This window comes from Motacilla alba, chromosome 9 (genome assembly GCF_015832195.1).
Source record: "Motacilla alba alba isolate MOTALB_02 chromosome 9, Motacilla_alba_V1.0_pri, whole genome shotgun sequence".
NCBI lineage: Eukaryota > Metazoa > Chordata > Aves > Passeriformes > Motacillidae > Motacilla > Motacilla alba.
In genome coordinates this window covers 3,859,203-3,881,104 of record NC_052024.1, presented here as the reverse complement: position 1 = coordinate 3,881,104, position 21,902 = coordinate 3,859,203, and the positions used below count along the sequence as shown (strand labels likewise).

At 61.8% G+C, this 21,902-nt stretch overlaps 3 protein-coding genes across 27 annotated transcripts in view; 2 read left to right on the top strand and 1 right to left on the bottom strand.

Annotated features, from left to right (window-relative positions):
• The first annotated feature begins 2,935 nt into the window (after positions 1-2,935).
• MAB21L4 (mab-21 like 4) lies at positions 2,936-7,785 on the top strand. Its single transcript, XM_038146494.1, has 5 exons — positions 2,936-3,934; positions 5,009-5,231; positions 6,035-6,188; positions 6,979-7,335; positions 7,511-7,785. Exons 1-5 carry the CDS (start codon positions 3,451-3,453, stop codon positions 7,601-7,603), a joined length of 1,311 nt encoding a protein of 436 aa, XP_038002422.1. The 5' UTR covers positions 2,936-3,450; the 3' UTR covers positions 7,604-7,785.
• A 23-nt stretch (positions 7,786-7,808) lies between these two features.
• On the bottom strand, positions 7,809-11,626 carry AGXT (alanine--glyoxylate and serine--pyruvate aminotransferase). Of its 2 annotated transcripts, none has more exons than XM_038146491.1 (11): positions 11,341-11,626; positions 11,024-11,216; positions 10,623-10,687; positions 10,450-10,538; positions 10,176-10,246; positions 9,778-9,862; positions 9,454-9,549; positions 9,170-9,239; positions 8,959-9,054; positions 8,629-8,757; positions 7,809-8,326 (listed from the first exon to the last, which is right to left on the bottom strand). In XM_038146491.1, the coding sequence occupies exons 1-11, from the start codon at positions 11,578-11,580 to the stop codon at positions 8,219-8,221; spliced, it is 1,242 nt and encodes a 413-aa protein (XP_038002419.1). In that variant the 5' UTR covers positions 11,581-11,626; the 3' UTR covers positions 7,809-8,218. The 2 variants fall into 2 exon arrangements, with proteins under 2 accessions (XP_038002419.1, XP_038002418.1); XM_038146490.1 differs by having other exon boundaries at positions 10,450-10,550; positions 11,341-11,624.
• Positions 11,627-13,146: 1,520 nt separating this feature from the next.
• The window catches only part of KIF1A (kinesin family member 1A), a 42,030-nt gene continuing 33,274 nt past the window's right edge, over positions 13,147-21,902 (top strand). For 16 of the 24 annotated variants that reach the window (XM_038146069.1, XM_038146068.1, XM_038146066.1 and 13 more), the window contains exons 1-2: positions 13,148-13,304; positions 18,683-18,834. In XM_038146069.1, the coding sequence (XP_038001997.1) occupies positions 18,729-18,834 (106 nt within the window). In that variant the 5' untranslated portion in view covers positions 13,148-13,304; positions 18,683-18,728. Of the gene's footprint in view, positions 13,305-18,682; positions 18,835-21,902 lie in introns of all 24 variants that reach the window. The other 8 variants (XM_038146052.1, XM_038146055.1, XM_038146049.1 and 5 more) reach the window with 1 other exon arrangement.

The window sequence follows — 21,902 nt, the reverse complement described above, 5'->3', positions numbered from 1 at the left end:
GCCGTGCCACTCTGGGGGCTTGTGGGGTGCAGAAGTGCTGGTGCTGGGGCAGAGCATCACGTACCTCCCTCATCCCAGCGCCTCTGCGCCTGCCAGCTCCTCACCCCACCAGCTCAGCACCCCAAAATCGTTCTGCTGGGTGACGATGGCGTCTTGCAGGGTCTGGCATGCAGCAGTCACAGTGCACAGCCCTGCAGAGAGGCAAGCTGGGTGAGGGACGCTGGGGGCTCATTGCAGCTCCTCGCCCACCTCTGCTGTGCCAGGTGCTCCCGTGCCCCCAGGATTTTTTCCTCTCTCTTGCTTGTACTTGCCCTTCAGCTTGGGCTTGTTTTCTCTCTCCTGTTTCTAACAGATCAGAAATTCTTGGAACTGTAAAACGCCAAGATGGAAACAGTGATTAGCTCATTCAGGCCAGACTCTCTGCCAGTACCAGGGCACTCGCCACCAGCCTCTGGTGACTTGCCCAGACACTCTGCACTCCAGCCATGTCCTCCACAGCCTAACTAACCTTTCCACTAGGAATTTTTTCCTGCTGTTTTTGGGCCAGAGGAGCTGTGCTCATCTTGGGCTGATTGTGGGGTTGAGTGTCCAGGTGCTGCCCCAAATGCCCATGCAGTGTCCCTGCCCTGTGGCTCATCCCAGGCAGCACGGCCCCAGCCAGGGCTCAGCCACATGCCATGGAGCTTCTGTGCCCACCGCCTGACCTGCACCATTCTGCTCAGAGCTCTGCTCAGCGCCTGGCAGCACCTCCAGCTGCTCCCACCTCTTGTGGCTGGCCAGCTTTGTCACCAGATGTGGCACTGCCCAGCATCACTCCTCACACGGCGCCTGCAGCGGGGTCACTCACTGTGCTGCCTGTACCCGGCAGCAGCCAGGAAAGTGTTCCTCCAGAGCCTGCCCCTGGCCCCTTGCCTGTGGGGGAGAGAGGAGAGAATGAGGAGAAGAAGTGATAGAGGAAAGGGAAAGAGGAATGGGAAAGGAGAAAAACAGGGTGAAGAACAGGAAGAAGGAAAAGAGGAAGAAAGGAGGAAGGGAAAGGCAGAAGGGGGAAGGAGGAAATGGGAAAAGAAGGGAAAGGGGAAAAAGGGGGGAAAGGGGGAAAGGGGGAAAAGGGGGGAAAGGGGAAAAGGGGGGGAAGGGGAAAAAGGGGGGAAAGGGGAAAAAGGGGGAATAGGGGAAAAAGGGGGAAAAGGAGAAAAAGGAGAAAAAGGAGAAAAAGGAGAAAAAGGAGAAAGGGGGGGAAAGGGGAAAAGGGGGAAAAAGGGGAAAAAGGGGGGGAAAGGGCAGGTCCCAGTCTGCAGGATAGGGCAGAAGGCAGCATTTGCAGCACCAGCCTCTTGATTGTGGCACCCAGAGGTCTGAGAAGTGCAGGTGTCAAAGGCAGAGCTGGGCCATGGGGATCACATCACACTGGCTCTTCCTGGTGCCAGAGCTCTGGCTGCAGGATGCCAGGGCCACACTGCGACAAGAGGGCAGGGTTACCCCACTGACACCAAGACATTTGGGGGGACAGGCATGTTTCCCTGCCCTGCCCAGCCTTATCTTCCTATAGAACCACCCCTGGTTCTCAGTTCAGTTTCTGCATGAGGTCCCCAGCCTCCTCCAGCATTCCTGCCAGGCACTGACAGAAGGAATGTCCTGGCTGCTGCTGAGGCAGGGACTCTTTCCATGGCAGAGTGATGCCCCATGGACACACAGCAACCCTGCCAGGAGTGAGCCATGCCCCACCACCCTCAGAAACTGGTGGCCTGCATCTCTCTGCCCTCTTTTTCCTACACCAGGGCATGAAGCAGTAATGTCTCTTGTCTGGCTTGGGTTCAGCATTCTTCAGGATGAGCCCAAGCCACTCTGATGGGGGTCTGCTGCTTTTGGTCCCTCTCTGGGACACCAGCCAGCTTGTCTTCCCCGCAGGATGGAGGAAGGCAAGACCTGCCCCCTCAGCCCTGGCTGAGACAGACATTGGTGTCTGAGCATCCCGTGCTTAGATGGGCTGAAACCTGAAGTGTGGGGCTTGGGTAAGGAAATGCAGAGCCCATCACCCTCTGGGGGGGTTTAAAATCTGGCTGAGACTCCCCAGCTCAGAGCACCCGCAGCCTCCTGGCAGTGACAAGCCCAGTGCAGACCTAATGACCCGGACTGCAGGTGCTGAAGGATGCTCTGCAGGGGAAGCTCTGACCCTTGGAAGGCAGAGCTCCTTCAGTCGGCTGGCAGAAGGGCCAATGAACATGAGGGACAGACTCCTACCTTCACGGGGAACTGAAGGAGCCACAAGAACGAACTGGAAATAACCCCTGGGGAGATCCAGAAACCTCATCTGGGCTGTTCAAAAGGGTAAGCGTGACCGCAGGAGGCGGGAGGAGCAGCCGTGAGCCCCATGGCGCTCTCCCTCCCTTCCTCACAAGCGTTCCCCAAGCTCGTCTCGTCCCCCCCCCCCGCTTCCCCATTCCCTTCCCTGCTCTGACCAAGGCAGAATCAGTGGGCAGGAAAGCCTGGGACGGCTGAGCCCAGCCTTCCAGCCACGGGCACTGAGCAGGCCTGCGGTGGAACGCACCCCTGGGAGGTGACGCCACTCAAACAGACACCGTGCCCGGAAACCCCCATTCTGGGATTTGTGGGAGACGGGGAGAAGCCAGGGCAGGTCTGAGGGTACGAGCGCGGGCAGCCGGGGATGCACCGAGCCGCGGAGCGGGGCCGGGCACGGCAGCGCCGGGCCCCCGGGCAGCGGCGGGACCGCACGGACCGGCCCCGCCGCCCCCGGACCGTCCCCACGGCGGCTTCGGGGTCAAACCCCGCCTGGTGCGTCCTCCCGGGCCGGTCCTCCCGCAGCCCGGCAGGAAACCGCGCCTCGGGCGGGGCTCGCTGCGGAGAGCGGCGCCGGGGCTGCGCACCTGGGAGAGCTGGAGCCTGATGGAGCCTGATGGAGCCTGAGCCTGGTGCTGACAGAGTTGCATTGGGCCTGCAGGGCTGCTCTGGGCACCGGCAAGGCAGGCTCAGGGTCCTGCAGCCCTTCCTCCGCCCACCCCAGCAGGAGCCTGCCCGGCTCCTGTGGGTGCCGCTCGGGGTGGGAGCAGCCGGGCGGGAAGGGCTGAGCTGGGCCGGGATGGGAGGACAGCGGGTCCTTCACCCGGCACCGCCTGGGAGAGGGCCCTGCCGGCACCTAGTCCCGGTGCCACGGGCGGTGCGGGAGAGCACAGCGTTCCCCTGGCATGACCCGCCAGCCGAGCACTCGCTGTCACCCTTCTGGAGTGCCGCAAGAGGGGCCACGGCGTGACTCAAGCCCTCGCCCTGGGTTCGCCCTGTACCTCTCCCTGGGTGTCACCCGACACTTGGCGCTTGTCACCGCCCGGCTCCGCTTCCCTGCGCCCGCCCCACGCCGGCAGCCGGCCCTGCCCTCCCCGCCCACGCACCTTTGCTGCTGCTGGGGCAGCGTAGGGCAGTAGCCAAGCTGCCATGGAAGCGAACACTTCCCTCTGGCACAGCTACCTCGGGGTGATCGTGTCCCGCGAGAGGCAGAGGGTGGAGCATTTCCAGCGGGCCGAGGACATCCTGCTCACCCTGCTGGAGAGTGTCCATGCCAGGGACCCCCGCTTCCTCGTGGACTACGCCAGGAACCTGGAAGCCTTCGAGTTCGCTCTCTGTGCCTCTGAGGATGCTGTCACTCTCGAGATGCCGCTGCGCATTGACGGCGATACCCTGCGTGTGCTGGCGTGCCAGAGCAGGGACAGCCCGGGCAGGCATCCTTCGGAGCTGAACACCTGCTGCCTGGAAGTGTGCTCTCCAGGGGCTGATTTGGAGGACTGGACTGGTGTTGTGGATGTGATGGAGCACGGAGGTGGTGCGGGGTGCCTGCTTCCAGGCAAAATCCTCCAGCACCTGAAAGAGCTCCTTGTTTCAGCCATCGTGCGCTGCCAACGCCTCTTCCTGCTTCAGCCAGGTGCGTACGCTGGCAGGGTGCTTCCCAGCCAGGAGCTGCCTCCGGTGCCTGCCCAGCTTCCCAGCTTGGCAGTGATCCCTATGCAAACGTGCTGGGACCTATGTTCCTGGGCATGTGGCCCACCCAAAAGCTGCAGGAGCAGGTTAGCGAGCACCTTGCTGTGTGCTGGGATGGGCTCTGCCCCCAGCTAAGGAAGGGGAGATGCAAGCCGTTCCCTGCCATCCCAGGGCATCAGAGTAATCCTCAGGCATCTTCACCTGGGACTGATGGCACCCTTCTTGGTGGGTGCAGGGTCCACCCAGCCCTGCTGTTAGCCCCCAGGGAGGGTTTGCTTAAGGACTTGGTGGGCTTGGCTTACCCTACCAACATTCTCCCCTCCACCTCTTGGCCTCCAAGTGCCCCCTCCTCCCTGTTTGGAGAGTGAGCTGAGAGTGCATCAGAGCTGGACCAGGACCCTGGGGCATGGGTCTGACCCTGTGAACGCACAGGCCCCAGCTGGCAGCAGTCTGCTTGAAAAAAAAAAAAGGACATGGTGGGAGGGGACCCTGCGAAATGCCCATAGCAGCTCCATAAGCTTCTTCACGCGTTTCCATCTCCCAGTGTGCCTCTTGAAGGAAAGCTCAGCCAGGGTGAAAGGGTAAAGTGAGAGGACCAGTGGGTCTGAAAGTCTCTTAACCCAGTCCAGCAAGTCCAGCATCCCCTCCTTCCTCCGTGGCCTAGCCAGTGACCTTCATCTTCCTCCACCCCCACAAAGCAATGAACCTTTCCTGATCCATTTTTCTTGGACTGCATTGCTTTTCTTGGCACTGTCCGACCACCCAGCAGCGCAGTTTGATTGCTTGAGACTTCCTGCTGTGCCTGACCTTGCCCCCTGCGATGCCTCTTCCTGTAAAACCACCCCAGCATGGCTGGGAGAGTGATTTTACCCGGGGACCTGCACCCAGACTGCAGCACTGGAAAGGGCTGCCTCGAGTGGGGTGGGACACGGCCACGGGTGCTGCAGCACAGACCTGGTTCAGCCTGCGGGACCGGCTGTGCTAACCTGCTCACTGCAGCCAAACCCTCTGCATCTAGGTGACATCAGTGCTGAAAACCTGCGGGAAGAGGCCATGGAGCTCTCCCTGCTGATCCGCGGCAGCTGGAAGACCATCCGCTTTGACATTGTTCCTGTGGTGAGGAGGCAGCAGGAGCCGCTGCAGCTCCGGAGGCTGCAGGGCGACAGGGGCTTCCCCGAAGGCACCCTCAGGAGGGCCACAGAGGAGGCTCACTTTGTCCCTGCCTCTCCCCTCTGCTGGAGGTGAGAGGCTCGGCTGCGTGCACAGCGGGGTGACCCTGCTCCAGGGATGCCTCCTGGCTGGCAGCACTACTGTGTGTAGGCAAAAAGAGGTTGGGACAGGGCAGGGACATGTCAGCAGGGGTTGAAGCCACCCTCTCATGATGCCCAAACCCTCTTCCCTGTGTTGGAAAAAAAAAACTTCAGCCAAGTTTCAGACAGCTCAGGGAAAGAGGGGAAATGCAACCGAAGGAGCCCCCTGAAATTACCCCCTGGAGCTGCACCCTGACTGTGGCAGCTCTCAGATCCCTGCTTGTGCTTCAGACACCAGCCTGGGCACCTGGCAGCAGCACGGTGATGAGCTGCCTCCCAAGATGGGCTGCAGGACAAAGCAGGGCTGGGCTGATGTATCTTGCCTGCCAGCACAACGACCCAGCCCCATGGAGGGGCTGAGCAGCCAGCTGGACCAGTCCATATCGATTTTGGGAACAAGGTGGTTCAGCTGGATGCCCAGCCTCCCCTCCCCACCACATAGAGGGGAGAGCAACCCCACTTCGCCCCACTCTTGATCCTCCTGGGAAGGCAGGAGCTGCTCAGCAGTGTTCCCATCTCTCTCCACACCTCTGAAGGTCTGCTCTGCCAGAGGCAAGTGCAGGAGGTGGATTCAGGAGGATCTTGCAGATCCAAGATGCTGCATTGGCTGGGACCACGTGTGTGCCATGGAGGGATCCCCCCGCATGCCAAATCACTGCAGGCATACTCTCCCCATCCTGGGAACATGCAGGTCTTCATCTCCCCTCCCAGCAGATCCCACTCTCTTCCTCCAGATCCTCCACTCACCTTCCCATCCTGAAGCTGCTCCGAGGAGTGGACAGCCTGAAGGGGCCCCGTCTGGACAGCCTCCGCCTGCTTGACCAGCTCCGTGCCCAGGACTGGGGAGGGCAGGGTGGGAGGGGCACTCTCACTTTCCAGCACCTCAAGGTGGGTCGGTTCTGCTGCTCGGGCCCGCGGCTCTCTGGGCAGGCAGAGCCAAGGCTGCTCCCCTGCACAAGAGCCCACACAACAGGGTCTGCAGAGCTTTGGGGTGTAGCAGCCCGGGGCTGTGTCTGGGAAGGATGTGTGCTGCTGCCAGCTGTGGTTAGAGGGCTTTGATCTTTCTTCCTTGGGTTGAACCAGCAACCTCCAGCTGGGGACACTTTGTGCATTCAGAGCTGGGGCTCTGCAGGGCAGCATCCCCTGGCCCAGACTGCCTGTGCCTGCGGGATGGCATCCCTGTGCCACGCTGCACGGCTGCCCCATGTCCTGGTGTGCTGGGACGTGCCTGTACAGGGCTGAGGGTGGTGTTTCTGCTGAGAAAAAACCTCCTGTCCCCACCCAACCTGTTTTCAACACTCTGGAGCCATGCCAACTGGCTATGCTGGGGACAGCACCTGTGGCACAGCCCAGGTGTGCCCTGCCTTTTGATGGCTCTCCGAGCCAAGGGTCAAGAAGAATGCAAGGATGTTTTCTGCTTACAGAGTGGCTCCACCTCCAAGGAACCCAAATGCTGTGTACTTTGCTTTGTGCAGTATTCTTTGATGTTTTGGGGGTGGTGGTTGTGGGTTTTTTTTTTAAGAAAAAGGGCAGATATATGTATCTGGCCTTCGGAAAAGTATCATCTGCTCCAGCCCTCATGGATTCAGCCCCACAAGTGGTTGCAGGGTGTGAAGGGACAGCCTTCCTGGCATCAGGCCTTGTGCCTGATCCTGCGCTCTTCTCTCCCTCCTCACAGATGGTGTTGCTGTGGAGCACAGAGCTCTTCCCCTCCCCAGAGGACTGGCAGGACCTGGAAGGCTCTGTCTACAGGCTCTTGGTGATCCTTCTCCGCTGCCTGGCCACCCAGCACCTGCCCCACTTCCTGAACCCAGAGGAGAACCTCTTCCAAGGAGCTGCCCCAGACCTTGCCTCCCTCTACCATAAAGTGGAGAGCTTTGCCTGGGACCCCCAGCGCTTCCTCCGCTTCCATTTTGGCCTCCATGGGTTCAGTGGCAGCTGCCAGGCAGACACGGAGACCCGAGCTCTCCTGCAGCTCCCCACCAAGCATGGGTCCTGCTGGGACACAGCCTACTTTGACATGCTGCTCGGCCAGGTAACCCCAGCCCTTCAGCTGGGACAGCACCAGAAGCCAGCTGGGCTGGGAAGCTTGGGATGAGCTGCAGCCGGCCCCAGCGAGCCCTCTGGCATGCTGGGGAGGCTGGCAGTGCTGGGCACGGAGCTCAGGCAGAGCAGGCAGCCCTGTCCCCTCACTCCCCACCCACCTTTAGTTTCAGGTGTACCGGATCCAGGACAGCGCACGCCGCTCGGCAGCATCCCAGCTCCTCTCCAGGCTCCGGCAAGAAATCCCTCAGCAGAGCTGAGTGGGACCCTGCTGCTGCCCCATTGCGGGGTCTCAAAACTCTGGGGGGTTCAAGGAGAGCTACAGGGCCAGGGGGCAGCGTGCTGCTGTGTCATTTTATTGAGGAAAGGTGGTACAGGGGAGAGAGCACACCTGCTGCAGCTGGGGGGGACATTCACAGCCCCCGGTGAAGCTGGGCACCGGGTGCTCCATGGTACAGAATCTGGAGGGGGGTGGCTGGCATTCTGCACTGCAGGGCGGGGAAGGCTGAGGCTGTTGGTGATGGGAGGGGAAGGGACCTGTGGTCAGATCCTGCATGCAGCCCCCGTCAGCTTGCTGAGGGTCACCGTGCCCTGGGGGCAGGGCAAGGCAAAGATCTGAGGGGGCAGGCCATTGGGGTCGGGGGTGATGGGAGGAGTGGTTTTGAGCCATGCCTCACATCTGCCGAGCACAGCCCTCTCCTCCATGCCCCCTGCTATCCCAGCTCCTTTCCACCGTGCCTTGGCTTGCTGGATGTTGCCGTGGCTCCTGCCAGCATCCCAGGGAGGCAGTGGAGTCCCTCTGCTGCCAGCTGCCATCAGCCAGGCATGCGAGGCAGTGCCAGGCCACCTCCCCCAGCCCGCCCCGGCAGGGGTGCTCACAGCCGGCTGCGGTGGCAGCGCTGAAGGGCATCTCGCAGGGCTCCAAGCACTCGCTCCACGTTGCCCCTGGTTGAGTTGCAGCCCATGAGGCCGATGCGCAGGACCTGGAGGAGAAGGGTGAGTGTCTGTGCCTCAGCAGTCCCGAGCGGAGGGAGCGGGGCACGCACAGCCAGGTGTGAGCAGCTCCCTTGCTCGGATTTAACACACCGTTCTCTATAAAGAGCTGTCACCCCGCTAATTACGTGCGTGGTTATTCAATTAGGCGGCGATTGTGCGCGGTTATGCTGCTATGCGTTGCTCCGGGCAATGGGACACGGCCAGCCACACGCTGTGGCAGCCAGAGAGTGGCAGTGAACGCGGGGATCTGTGCCCAGCCTGGGCAGCGGGACAGGAGGACTCTGCCCACCTTGCCCACCGTGGGGCCCAGGCCCCCAGCGATCTCCATGCCGTGCTCGTCCATCAGAAAGGCCGTGATGTCCTTCCAGTCGTAGCCCTCGGGCACCCTGACAGTGGTGATGGTGGGAAGTCTGGCTTTCTGAGGAAGGGAGAAACTGGTTTCAGTCCCACGGCCCCTGGTGACCCCAGCACGGTGCCAGGAGAGAGCATCACGGAGCGGGGAGATTTTTCTCTGGCATCGAAAGCTGCCCAGGCACATTTCCAGCTGCACAGGGCTGTGTCCTCACGCTGCCCCCGCTCTGTGGTGGCGGTGCTGGTGGTGGGCTTGCCCCGCACCCACCTCCTCCTCCACAAAGAGCTCCAGCCCCATGTCAAGCAGCCCCTGGCACAGCTGGGTGCAGTTGGCCCGGTGTCGCTCCCAGGAGCTCTCCAGACCCTGCGGGCAGAGAGAACAGAGATCTCTGCTGCTGACAGGCATCTCCGGGCACCCAGGGTCCCTCCAAGCCCCACGGGCACTTCTGGGGCTGCCCTGCCTGCCTGGTGCCACTCACCAGTTCTGCCAGCATGGCCAAGCCCTCCCGTAGGCTGAAGAAGCTGTTGATGGGTGCTGTGTGGTGGTACCTGCAAGGGGCACCCAGAGGGGCTCAGCTCGGCTGCAGCACCGCAGCCCCTTGCTCGTGCTCGGGGAAACTGAGGCACAGCACCCTCCCTCCTCATCACCCAGCGCAGAGGGTTGTGACCAGCAGCCAGGGTGATGGGGAGGCAGCCCCGAGCCAGGACAAAGGCTGGCTGGGGTGTGTTTGCAGCCGTCGGTAGCAGGAGAGCCCGCCCTCACCTCCGCGGCTCCCCGTCACAGCCCCAGTAGTTTGCCAAGCAGCCCATGTCCAGATAGAAGGATGGGGGCTTTGTCTTCCTCCTCAGCAGCTTCTCCCTGGTGAAACAGAGTACTGGGGAGAGGTGGGACCTTCACCCCACCAGCTCCAAGGTGGGAGGGAGGACTCCCCTACAGTGAGTGCGGAGATTGGCTCCAGCTCCCAGTCTCTGCCCAGGGATGGGATGGGCTCTATCCACATAGCAGAGCGGGACAGGAGCAGGCGAGAGGTGAGAGCCTCCCCCAGCCCCATCACCTCCCACCCTGGTGAGAGCGGGCTGCTCTTACCTGGCTCGCTCACTGAATGAGATGGGGGCACTGCCAGGGGGTGCATTGAGGACTTTCTGGGACCCCGAGTACAGGACATCGATCTCTGCCCGAGAGGGAAGACAGCTCCTTAGGAATCAGAGGCTCCCAGCAGGAAAATGCTGAGCCCTCCAACCTAGCCGCAAGTTGTAGGTGGGAAGCACAAGGATGGCACACCTGGCAGGTCCTGCTCGTGTTCAGGCTGCTTTGGGAGGGCCCCTGGCACTGGTGATGGTCCCCCAAGAGGAACAGGCTGGACCAGTTTCTACTGCTGCTAGCCAAAATGCAGGCAGAGGGGCTGATCCCACTGCTCTCTCTCCCTGCCCCTGGCACGAGCCCCTTTGTCCCCTGGTTGCCCATGATGACACAGTGGCTCTTACCCTGCTGGTCCATGAAGATGGGAGCTCCCCCAAGCGATGCCACTGCGTCCACAAGCAGCAGGCAGCCGTGCCTGTGGGAGGACAGAGCTCAGCCTGGTGCTCCTGCCACCTCCTCTTGCCACAACTCTGCCTGCAGCCCGGGCGTCCTGGTCCCCACAGGGGCTGCGTGTCTCACTGGCACCAACTGCTGCCAGCACAACATAAAGCCCAGCACAGATAAATCCCCAGGCCCGAATCCCCAGTGGTGACCTTGGGGTGCCCACCATGCACTGACCGGTGGCACAGCTCGCCCAGCCCCTCCAGTGGCTGCAGCACCCCTGTGGAGGACTCGCCGTGGGTGATGAAGAGCACCAAAGGTTTGTGCTGCACCAAGCCCTGCGTGACACAGGGAGAAGGTGACCACACTGGAGGACAGCTGGTGCCCGCTGCACAGTGGCCAGCACTCACCTGCTCAATGTCTTGTGGAGTGAAGTACTTGCCCGGGGCCTTCAGCAGCTCATGGACATTGGCTCCTGGGAGGAATTTGGGCAGAGGAGAGTGAGGTTTGTGCATGCTTCCCGCTGGGCAGTCACCCGCTCCATGGGACAATTGGTCATGCATGAACCAGGAGCAGAGCCACTGGCCAGAGTCTGGCCTCCCCCAGATTTGCCCAGTGGAAAAGCCATAAAGCACCATAAACGGAGTGGCATCATTCTTGGAAAAACCTGGAGTGCTCTCTAGCAGAGTGCTCTCTGGTTTTGCAAGCTGTGTCACTGAGCGCTGCCAGGATTGGGACAGCAAACCAGGGCGCCCTGCCTTCAAGCCAGTCCCCTGAGCCCTGCCACACCATCTGCCTGTTCCCAGCATACCCAGCCTCCTGGCAATATCGGCGGCACGGGCTCCCCAGATGCCGTTGACGGCCACCAGCACGGTGTCACCTTTCTCGAGCAGGTTGAAGAGGGCGGCCTCCATGGCACAGTGGCCGCTGCCGCTGATGGCCAGGGTCAGCCTGTTCTGCGTCTGGAAGGCGTACCGGATGCCTGCCTTGATCTCATCCATCACCTGCGGCAGCACGACACTGGCCAGCACTGCTACTGCTCCTCTTGCCCCAGCAGAGCTGCTCCAGCCCTTCCTGGGGGTGAGGAAGAGGAGGGGAGGGAAGGAAAGCCGGGCTGGGGCAGCTCACCTGCAGCACTTCAGGGTGCATGTGGCCCAGGAGCTGGCGGGCGCCCGCAGCCCGGATGCGGCCGGGCACGTTGCTGGGCCCTGGCCCGAGCAGCAGCCGCTCTGGCACGGCCAGGGGCCGGAGCAGCTCCTCCGGAGGGGCAACGTGGAGCAGGCTGGTGGCCATGGCACGCCGTGCTGTCCCCAGGAGCTGAGCCCAGAGAAGAGGAGTATTGGAGGCTGCCTGAGCAGCTGCCAGCATTGCGGCACCGTGTATCCTGTGCCAACAGTGTCCAGTGTCCCCATGGACCTTGACCCAGAAATCAGTGCTCCCCCCTACCAGTCTGGACTCTACCCCTGGCTGCTGCCCCTGCCTGGTTAATGTGTCACCAGTGCTATCCCTGCTGTCTTGGGCCCCTCATTTTGGGGGATGCCCCCTTGCTGGTGCTCAGGGCATCACTCTCCAGGTGTGCCAGCCTCTGGGACTCCCAAGCACCGAGGCAGTCCCTGTCCCCACGGCCCCCACAGCACCAGGGCTGATGTTTCCCAACAGCATCCCAGCAGCTGGGATCCCTGCTCTGGCACCTAGAGCCTGTGCCACGGGATGGCTGAGCTGAGACTGGTCTGGCACAGCTGCCATGGTTGTAGCTCCTCCTGCAGCGAAAAGTTCCTGTTGACCAGAGCTCCCTGACCAGGACCTGCCTTGCAGAGGGACATCTGGCTCGGTGACAGCCTGAGGGAGGCTGGCCAGTGGCCTGATGTGCACCAGGGCTGTGGCGTGGGACACAGACACAGTCCCTGCCACAGCGAGCTGTGCTCTGCAGGCTCAGCCTGGACCATGAGCATTCCAGTGTATCCTGAGGATGCCACAGGCCCCACGTGGGGCTGATATTCTGTTATCTGCTGTGTGTACCCACAGCACATTGCCTTGTGCCCAACCTCTGCCACATTCGCTGCCATCCGTACCCTGAAATGCAAACAAGCTGCCCGCTGCCAGCTTTAGCAGAGCCATGATTGGGTTCCTGCCCAGAGGAGCCCCTCTTTGAGGGGCAAAGTGAGCAAAGCTTTGGCTGGGGATGGCAGCACAGGGGTGGGAATTCCCACCCGGCAGGACTGGCACCAGCGGACACTGACGAAGACATATGGGACAGAGGCACGGGGCTGGCAACAGTGCCAGGTGAGAGCACATCTGCCCAGCAGCCGGGGGGCGACCACTGAGAGGAGCTGGGGGCAGATGAGTTTGCTCCTGCACGGCTGATGGAAAGCACAGTCAGCCCGGGGACTGCTGCCCAGCCATCATCCCCCCAAAGCGATGACGACATATCAGATGGAGATCTCCGTGTCCTCCAGGCAGATTTGGGGCATGGCTGGGGCGAGGAGGGGACGCCGTGGGGCGAGGCTGGCCGTGCTGCTGGAAACAGCTGGCAGCGAAGGAATAATCCTCTTTCTGCGCCGGCTCTGGATTCCGGGCGCAGATGGGCAGGAGCGGCCGTGCCCCGGGCGGCGGGCGGGGGCGCGGCGGACGGAGGTGCGAACTGACGGCGCCGGGGGCGCGGCGAGTCCTGGCCAGGGCCGCTCCTCGGAACACTGCGCCGGGGCACGGCGGTGGCGGTGTCCGGTGCGGGGTCCCGGGGTGCCGGTCCGGTGCCGGTTGCCGGGCGACAGCTGCCGAGCGCCGCCCCGCCCCGCCCCTGCGGCGGCTCCGCGGCTCGCCCGGGGCCGGGGGATGCGCTGACGTCACCGCTCCATCCCCGAGCGCGCCCTCCCGGTCCCCGCGTCCCCCTCCGGGCGGCGGCGGCCGCCAACCAGCGCGTGGGGCGGGGACCGCAGGGGCGGGGCCGCCGCCACCCGCACCGGCACCGCCACCGGCACCGGCTCCGCATCGCACCGCGCGGCTCGGCCTCATGCCGGCGCCCCCCGCCCACGGCTGAGCGCCGCGCCCCTCCGGACCGGCCGCGGGCAGGGCCACGGCCGCGGGCATCACAGGTAGGGGCGGGTGGCAGCGCGGGGCAGCCCCGCCGCGCCCCCCGGGGCGCTGGCCGCGGCGGGGACCGGGGCTGCTCCGGGGTGGCGGTGCCGCCCCTCGTGGCCCCGGCGGGGACGAGGCGTGGCGGGTGGGAGCGGGATGCGCATCCCCGAGGGTCCGGCGGGGCGGGGGGCGGGGGGGGCTGCGGCCGGTGGCCATTTTGCGGAGCCCCCCGATGCTCCAAGTTGTGGGTGTGGGGAAACTGCCCTCGGGTCCCCAGCGCGATGACCGCCGGGTGCCGCCCCATCTTCCAGAAGGATCCAGCCGGGGTGCGGCGGGGGGGCTGCCCGCGGACGCCTCTAGCCGCCCCGGCCCCAGCCAGGGTGCGAAGGGGGAGGATGCCATCCCCGCAGCCCATGGCGGGGGGCACAGGAACCCCTCGTCACCCCAGAGCCACCCCAGCTCTTCCCTGCGGGGCAGATGGCTGTGGATGTGCAGCTGAGCCATCTTGCGTCATCACCATCATAATGCTTCAGAGTTAAACAGCAGCGCTGGAGGGAGTGGTGGATGCCCCACCTGGGGCTCTCGCCGCGGGTGCCTGGCAGAGATGCTGCGATGCTAAGGCTGTTCTTGGCCCCCAAGGACGAGCAGCTGCCGGTGACCTTGCGCTGTGGAGTGGCTGGACAAGGGCCGCCATGTCACTGCGGGCCAGTGCGGTGGCTGCTGGCTGTTGAAGGGGCCGGTCCCGGCGTGCAGGGCTAGTGCAGAGCTCCGCGCTCGGTCATCCAGGTTCGCAGGGAGCAGCCCTGCACCTGCCCCATTGTCTTACGCCTCTGCTTCCTTCTCCCCCTCCTCCTCCCCCTCACGGGGCAGTGACCCCTCCCCTAGATCCTGCAGACCCCGTGTGAGCCGGGCTCCCGCCTGCTCGGGTCCCATGCGACAGCATCAGGGCTCGGGGAGGACAAGGGACCGGCCGAGCATCTCCCGTACCCGTACGAGCATCTCCCCACAGGCAGGCACCCTTCCGCCCCAGCACCCGGAGCAGCCCCGTGCAGGTGGCCTCTGTGGCACTGGGGGGCCGGGAGGTAGCAGACCCTCCCCCTCCCCTGCGTATGGCCAGGGGTGTGGTGGCTCTGCCATCTCGGCATGCTGCTGCCGACCTCCATTTTGTCTGGGAGGTGGCAGCTGGCGCTGGCAAAGATGCTGCCACCACCCTCCACCTCCCTGCATGTGGCAAGAGCTGCAGCCCCTCAAGCCCTGGGTCGTGTGGGAATCTGTTGTCCACCCCCTCCCTGGCTGCCCTTCTCCATGCCCAGCAATGCTGGGCACCCACCAGAGCTCGCTGCCTTTTCTCTGCACCTTTTCCCTGCTTTGGGTTGGTGTGTCTGGAAGAGAGGATGGAGGGAGCAGGGATGGGGGTGGGGTTACTTTGCAGCAGAGATGGAAAGCAGAACCCCTCATCCACGTCCTTACATTTGCTACCTGTAAACTGAATCTGTGTGGGAATTCTCAGGGAGCTGCAAACTCTGCCCTGGGGCTGTGTCCCCCATTTGGGTGGGCAGGAGGTGAGGAGGCAGAGGGCAGGGTACCTGGGGAAGCAGGGGCTGGCTTTCATCTGAGTGTGGGAGGCATTTGCCCTTGTCCTGGGCTGTCCTCTGAGCTGCTTCCCTGCCTGCAGGTGCTGCTCTGGAGAAAACTGCACCGTCATGGCCCCTTGTCCTGTGTGGGGCGGGAGGTGGGTGAGGAGCTGGGCTGGCGGGCATTGATGGTGCCATGTCATCCAGCACGTGTTCCCTGCTGCCCTAGAGGCAGCACAGAGTCCCGTGGTCCCAGTCAGAGCTGGGGGGCCCCAACAAAGGGTGCAGTGGAAGGGCTCACCACAACAAAGCCTGGCAGCTGCTGAGAATACACTGGTGCAGCCAAACGGGGCGTCCACCCTCGCCCTCGCTGAGGTGACGTGGGGCTGGATGTGAGCAGACAAAGGGAAACTCACCTTGGATTTCCCTGGGTGAGGCAGCTCCTCATCTGCTGGAGCCGGGGGACCGGCAGCACAGCATATTCCTGAGCATCCTTTGGGGGAGCGCTTGCTGGTTGGTGGCACTTGGGGACAATGCTCCCTGTCCTGTTGGTCACCTCTCAGCAGGAGAGCCTGCCAGTTGGTAGCCCCTGGACTTAAGAGTGGTTTCATTAGCTAATCTCTGCCCAATTAATCTTAGCTGATCCAGTTAATCATGGCTCTCCAGGCCTTTTGCTCCTCACTGGGGGTGCCTGGTGTGTCATAGGGATGGGCAGAGCCAGCAGGCGGCACGGGAAGGGGGGGAAGGGATGTCCTGCCAAACTGGGGACAGGTCCAGATGTTCCCCCTGGCCCCAGGACTTGGCCATTCCTCTCTGCAGCCTCCCGTGTGAGTAGGGCAGCCCTGGGAGGGGCAGGGAGGGAACAGGGAGCGGGGAATTTGTGCTGGCACGCTCTCAGCGAAGGGCTGGCCGTGGCTTATCGAATTTCTCTCGATGGCAGCAGATTAAGCAGGCAGTGGCTGCTCTGGCTGTCCCCAGGCAGAGCGAGCTGGCCAGGCTGGAGCTGCCCACAGGCTGGGCGGGCATCCTGGCCCTGCCTTGGCCCTGCCTTGGCCCTGCCTTGGCCCTGCTCGCTGCAGCCTGGCCCCTCTCTCCCCAGAATGCTGCGTGCCCAGTGATGCCACGGGTGCCTCCCTGCAGCTGAGCCAGGGATGTGAGTCAGGGGAAGGAAAGGAGGGTGAGAAGCAGCTGGGTCAGTGTCTGCTGGTGGTCCCCAAGGGCACACTGTCACCTGGAGTCCTTGCGCTGCTGTGGCAGGGATGGAACTGGGGAGCTGCAGAGGAGAAAAGGGAAGCAGTGCATTGCCCACCAAGAATGCTGAGGGAAATGGACGGAGCAGAAAATGGAACTGGGACTCTGCAGCAGGGAATGCTGGCCAGGAGAGGAGCCCACACTGCTGGGCAAGGACAGCCAGATGGGAATACACTGGGATGTAGCCTGTGGATGGCAGGGAGAGAGAAAAGGTCCTGCTGGCCAGGAGGGAGGTTCTCACAGCCAGACATGGGGGGGGTATGGGGTGTGGGGCTGAGCGGGCAGAAAAAGGCCAAGAAAGGAAAGCAGCATCAATGGAAGGTGCACAGCAGGATGGGGAACATGGGAAAGTGGTTCAAAGGAGAAATCAGAGTTTCTTTGTGGGAAGTGATGGGGCTGGAGTGGCTGGGAATGGCACAGGGGTGGGAGGGGATAAGAGCAGGGGCTGAGGTGGCCCGTGGCAGGCAGCAGGCAGTCCTGGGGCTGGTGGGCTCACTGATGGATGTCGCTGTTCTGGGGCTGTGCAGGAGGCAGGAGTCCAGGGACCTGACCCACCTCTTCAGGGCCCTGCTAGCTGGAGGGGCTGCAGAGCTGGAGGAAGGGAGCTGCCTTGACTCGGAGGAGAGGGAGATGTTTGACGTGGGCAGTTGTCAGGTGCAGAGGGACTTGGCCCGGGGATGAATCCATTGTCCTTGAGTGGTGCCACAGGGTGGAGCAGCTCGAGCTGTTGGCCTTGTGAAGATGCAGCCCTTCCACATGGGAATATATCCAGTCATTTTCACGGGAAAAACAACTCCTTCATTCCCCTTTGGCAAGCACTTCTGTTTCATTTTTCCTTTCCCCCAGCTGAGTGGGGAGGCGGAGGCCACTGGGAGGCAGCAGCCCACTTGCTTGCTTAGGGACTCAAGGGTGGTGTTAAACACCTGCTTAAAATAATCCAAGCTCAAGAAAGCCTGAGACCAAATGCTCGAACTCTGGGATTTATGGGTGTGATCACTGGCTGAGCACAGTGGGAGCTCCGGAGCCATCCCAGCAGGAAGATAAGAGGGGGGCTTGGGAACTCCAACAGAAGCAGCTTTGTCCTCTGCATGCTGTTGGACATGCCAGCTCACTTATAAAATAGGCAAAGGGTTTCTGAAAGGCAGTGCCAAGCTTGTAACACTTTCTTGATGCAAATTTTTCCACTGTGTCTATGGTTTCCTCTCACCCCCTTGGAAATCAAGCCACAGCTGTCAGACCTCGGTTTTAAAGCCATCCCCTTCTCTTGGGATACTTTCTATTCTGTGGATTTGTTTTTTTCTTCCCTCTCCCCCCACTTTTTCCACAAATTCTCCTGAATTTTTCATTTCCACAGTGGGAAAACACATCTCATGTTCAAGATCCCTCCTTACTGCTCCACTTCCTTCTGGTCATGGCCCATGTAACCAGAGCTGTGCTGGTGCTCATTAACGATCTCATTTCTCCCTGATCTCCATCCTCCTGGAGCAAATATCCTGCTGGCAAAACCCAGGCTTGGAAAGCATTAGGGAATTCACACACACCCTTGCAGGTGGGATGCCAGAGGAGCAGTCCCTGCCCATTTTCTGAGGGGTCCTGTTCTCCATTTTCACCACCAGGCTCAGCGTGGGGAGCCAGGGAGCGGGGAAAGGCAGGAAAAGGGATAGATGTTAAAAGGCAGAAAGGGATTTGTGTCAGGTCCAAAAGGATCCCAAAGGATGCAGCAATCAGAGGAAGGATCCCAGTACGATTTTCTGGGCAGTGCTCATGAGGCTTAACTGCAGTTGAGGGAAGGTGGGAATGGCCTGCAGAGCACCTGGGCATCAGCGCTGGGATGGACGACTGCTCTGGCAGATGTCAGTGTGGGGTTTGTTTTGTCTCGGTGAGATTTGCAGTTCATTTTTTAGCAAAAGGACTGGAAATAGGATGGTAAACCGGGAGCTTCAGCTGAGTACAATGGTCACTGGCTTCCCAGGAAGGGCTGCTGGTGCTGATGCTGCATGTCTGCTTTGTGGGAGCTGAATGGGAGGCGCATGCCCGTGGCTGCGTTCAGCCGCCGCCTCCGTTCTCAATGGAATGCCATCGCTTCCCTCCCTCCCTGCTCTGTCCTGCTGCCCAGCCCCTGCTTTGCTGGGCTTGGAGGGGAGGCAGGAGGCTCGGGTAACAGGCAGGGACCTTGCTTGCAGATTGGGGGGTACCTGCTCGGTGCCATTGGCACCCTGCCATGAAAAAGCTGCTTCTTGGGGGGTGTGCTGATGCTGGCAGCGGCTCTGCCCACTGCTGTGGCTGCCCACCAAGTGATGATGCAGGGGGATGGAGGCTCCAGTGCTGCCCTGGGGTAAGGGCAGGGATGGCCCCTGGGACTGAGCTGGGGATCCTGACCTGAGGCATGACAGGGAGAAGAGGTAAAATGAGAGCAGATCGAGGTATGAAACAAAACGTCATCTTTCGGGCAGGGACAGAACAGTGTTGCCAGCAGCTTTCCTTGCGCTGGCCTTCCGTTCATCCAGCACAGCTGCAAGATGTGGATTGTGATGCAGGTTTTCCTAACCCCCTTTTCTTCCCTTTGGCAGGACAGCCAGTGCTCCCCGCTAGCAGGACCCCGGCGTGGCCAGCGCGATGGCGGGAGCGTCAGTGAAGGTGGCAGTGCGCGTCCGGCCCTTCAACTCCCGGGAGATGAGCCGGGAGTCCAAGTGCATCATCCAGATGTCAGGAAGCACCACCAGTGAGTGCCTCAGGGCCAGGGGGGGCTTTGGGTGCTGCCTGGGAAGGAGCCCGTGTGGTGTGGCCGCAGCAGCAAGTGCTGGCCTGTGGGGATCCGCGGTGAGGGTGCCTGAAGCATCTCCAGTGGTTTGGAGGAGGAGGTGTGGGGAGGAGGTCAGCTTTCCACGGGGAAATGCAGTCCAAATGCTGTTGGAATGGCAGTGTTGGTTTCTACATGGCACTGAGCCCTTGGATTTTGGTGGCAGTGAAAGGGGCAGTAGGCAAAGAGGGGGGAATCACAGAATCACTGTATGGTTTTTTTTGGAAGGGATGTTAAAGATGATCTCGTTCCAACCTTCCACTATAGATCAGGCTCTTCCACCTCCAACCTGGCCTTGGAGTGGTTTTTGACTGCCTGGCCAGGTACCACTCACTGCAGCATGCCAGGACCCATCCCTGCTTCTCTGGGGCTCTTGGAGATGCAGCAGCAGCAGCAGCAGGATGGAGGGGTGGGAGGAGGGTTTGCCGAGGGAATGGTGTGCTCCGGGCGGGGGGTGCAGCCCGGAGGCTTGGGGCTGTGTGTCCTGTCAGGAGCCTCTCTGGCCTTTGCCCCTCTTTAAAGAGCAGCTGCCGGCAGCGCAGTGTGGGAACGGCAGTGAAACCCCTCCTCTTTGGCTCTGGAAGCCTCCAGATGGGGCAGTGTCTAAAATAACTCCCTGCCCGCCCGCCTGGGGCTGCCTGCGTCACCGGCGGTGGGTGACACAGCGGTGCCAGCCACCCCCGCCCTGCAGGCTGCTATGACAACCCTGCTGCTGGGGAGGGGACAGCACCCAAGGGTGCAGGGGGACTCTGGGACCCCACTGGCCACCCCAGGCCTAGGGAGCAGGTCTGTGGGGCAGCACCTGCTGGTCTCTGGCATCCCGTGGGGGTTCTCCCTTCATGTTTGGAGAGGGATTCTCCATCTGCCTGGGGTGCAGAGCTTCTGCCCTCGTGGTGAGGAAGCCTCCTGTCCATGCAGGAGCTTCCCAGCTGCCCAGAGCCAGGCAATAGGAGGGCAGACGTTCCCCATTCTGGTTCTGGGGGGGAACTGTCATGCCTCGGTCCCAGTCGAGAGCCTCAGGCATCCCCCACCTCCACCATGGCTGTGTTTGTTCAGAGCTGTCTGCCCCTGCTCACCCCGCACACCCTGGCTGTGCCCCCACCCCTCCAGCCCATGCCTCTGCCTGCACCAGGGAGGGCAGCAGGGCTGCAGGCAGGAGCCCTTTGCTGACAGGGAGGATTTTCTCCATGAATGGACAAACCACTGGCTAATCCTCTTGGCCAGGGGGCTGGGGAGCAAGTGTGGGGGGCTCAGAAGCCTGCTGCTGCTGTGGCTGGTGGAGGCAGGAGGATGCCAGTAGTGCCAGGGACTGTCTCAATCCCCCCAGCTCCTTGCAGAGAAGCCAAGAACAATCATGTTTGAGGGGAGTGAGAGCAAGTTTTCCCCTTCCCAGGATAATTTGCAGAGACCTTTGCCTGTGCTGGGGTGGAGAGACAGATTCTCCTGCCTAAAGCATCGAGCCCTGTGGGAGGCAGCAGGGCCCAGGGTGGGAAGGGATCTCAGCCTTTCTCTGCTGTCCTTTCACTGGCAAACTTCCAGCTGCCGCAGCCACCCACCAGCCCTGCTGCTCTGTTCCTGTGGTGTCCTGCACCCTGTGGGCACCATCCTGGGCACCAACACTCCTGGCCCCTCTCCTGATGGCTCCCACCAGGATGGTGTGGAGGAGACCCCTGGCTTTGATCCCAGTCGTGTTCTCTGTCTGGAGCTGGGCCTCTGCTGCCTTTAAAACCTGGTGATTATTTCTCTGAGGTGGGTTCTGGGCTTTCTCCTGCTTTGTGCCTACCCACTCATGCTGCTGGCTCTTCAGGGCAAGGCGAGGGACGTCTGCAGAAGTTTTCCTCCTTCCTGCCCCCTTGTCTCTATGTTTGTCTTCACCTCCACACCCCCTGCTTGACTTTTCAATCCCAATGGCCCAGAGCATGAATCTTCTGCAGCAGCTTTGCAAAAGTCCTACAGGAAAGGAAAAACTCCACCAGCAGCATCCATCTGCCTGCAGGCAAATAAATAGGAATGGCAGGGGCATGGGAAGAGCGTTTCAGCTCAGGACAGGAGATGCCTGCTCTTGGGATGTTCCCTTCTCCCCTGAGTCCCAGCCTCTGGTTTCCCATGCCAGCTGGGCAGCTGCAGCTGGCACGCCTGGAGCCACGTGGTGCCATCCCCGGCTGCTTCTGTGCCCTGTGCCCAGCATGGGCTGGCACTGGGATGCAGAACAGGCTCCTTGTGCAGCACCATCCTGCTCCACAACTCATCTTTGCTCCTGTCTGCTTGCTCAGTGTTACCCCTGCGGGGCAGAGACAGACCTGGTGACAAGGTGCCATGGTGGTGCTGCCAGTCTGAGCACCAGGAGCCATCAGAGATGCTCCATCCCCCTTCTTGCACGACCTCTACTCCTGCTTCTCTTCACAAAGCCCTCAGCACGACATCCGGGCATTGGCAGGGGTCAGGAACTGGCAGCCACCGTGGCTGCCCCTGCTGCCCACAAAGACCTGCTCCTCCAGGGGCCTCCCCATCCTCTCTGCTGCTGCAGGATTGCCAGTTGCTATTTCCCAGCCTTTTCTCCTGGTAAATCAAGCTGCCTGGAATGCAGCAGGTGTCCAGAGCAGTGGAGTCAGGCTGCCTGCAGCGGGTAGGCAGGCAGGGAGCCCTTGCCAGCCCCTCTTTGGGGCCAGAGCTGGGCATCTGTCCACGCTAAGGAGCATCTCAGAAGTGCCGTGCTGTGGTTTTGTGGCTGGGGCTGGATCCTGACCCCGCTTGCCATCCTTCCCCAGCCTGCCTCGCTGTTGAGCTGGGTTGTTCTCAGGTCAGAAGTGGTGGACCCTTCCCGTGGGAGTAGAGGGCGTATCCATTGAGGTGTTGGAGGAGGGATTCAGAGCAGAAAGCATCTCTGTGTGTGCCACTGCACATCTGGCCATCAGAGACCACGGCAGGAGCTGCACCGTGCCTGGGCTGCCCAGGAACACCCAGCTGGAATCAGGAGTGGGTTTGAGCCT

What these genes read in the sequence shown, in the direction of transcription:
- MAB21L4 (XM_038146494.1), top strand. Translation starts at nt 3,451, where the DNA reads ATGGAAGCGAACACTTCCCTCTGGCACAGCTACCTCGGGGTGATCGTG. An exon ending in GCCTCTCCCCTCTGCTGGAG is followed by an intron (nt 5,232 to 6,034) that starts GTGAGAGGCTCG and finishes CTCTTCCTCCAG; the next exon opens with ATCCTCCACTCACCTTCCCA. An exon ending in TCACTTTCCAGCACCTCAAG is followed by an intron (nt 6,189 to 6,978) that starts GTGGGTCGGTTC and finishes CCCTCCTCACAG; the next exon opens with ATGGTGTTGCTGTGGAGCAC.
- AGXT (XM_038146490.1), bottom strand. Translation starts at nt 11,580, where the DNA reads ATGCTGGCAGCTGCTCAGGCAGCCTCCAATACTCCTCTTCTCTGGGCT. An exon ending in TGCACCCTGAAGTGCTGCAG is followed by an intron (nt 11,217 to 11,340) that starts GTGAGCTGCCCC and finishes GTGCTGCCGCAG; the next exon opens with GTGATGGATGAGATCAAGGC. An exon ending in CTGGGCGAGCTGTGCCACCG is followed by an intron (nt 10,247 to 10,449) that starts GTCAGTGCATGG and finishes GTCCTCCCACAG; the next exon opens with GCACGGCTGCCTGCTGCTTG.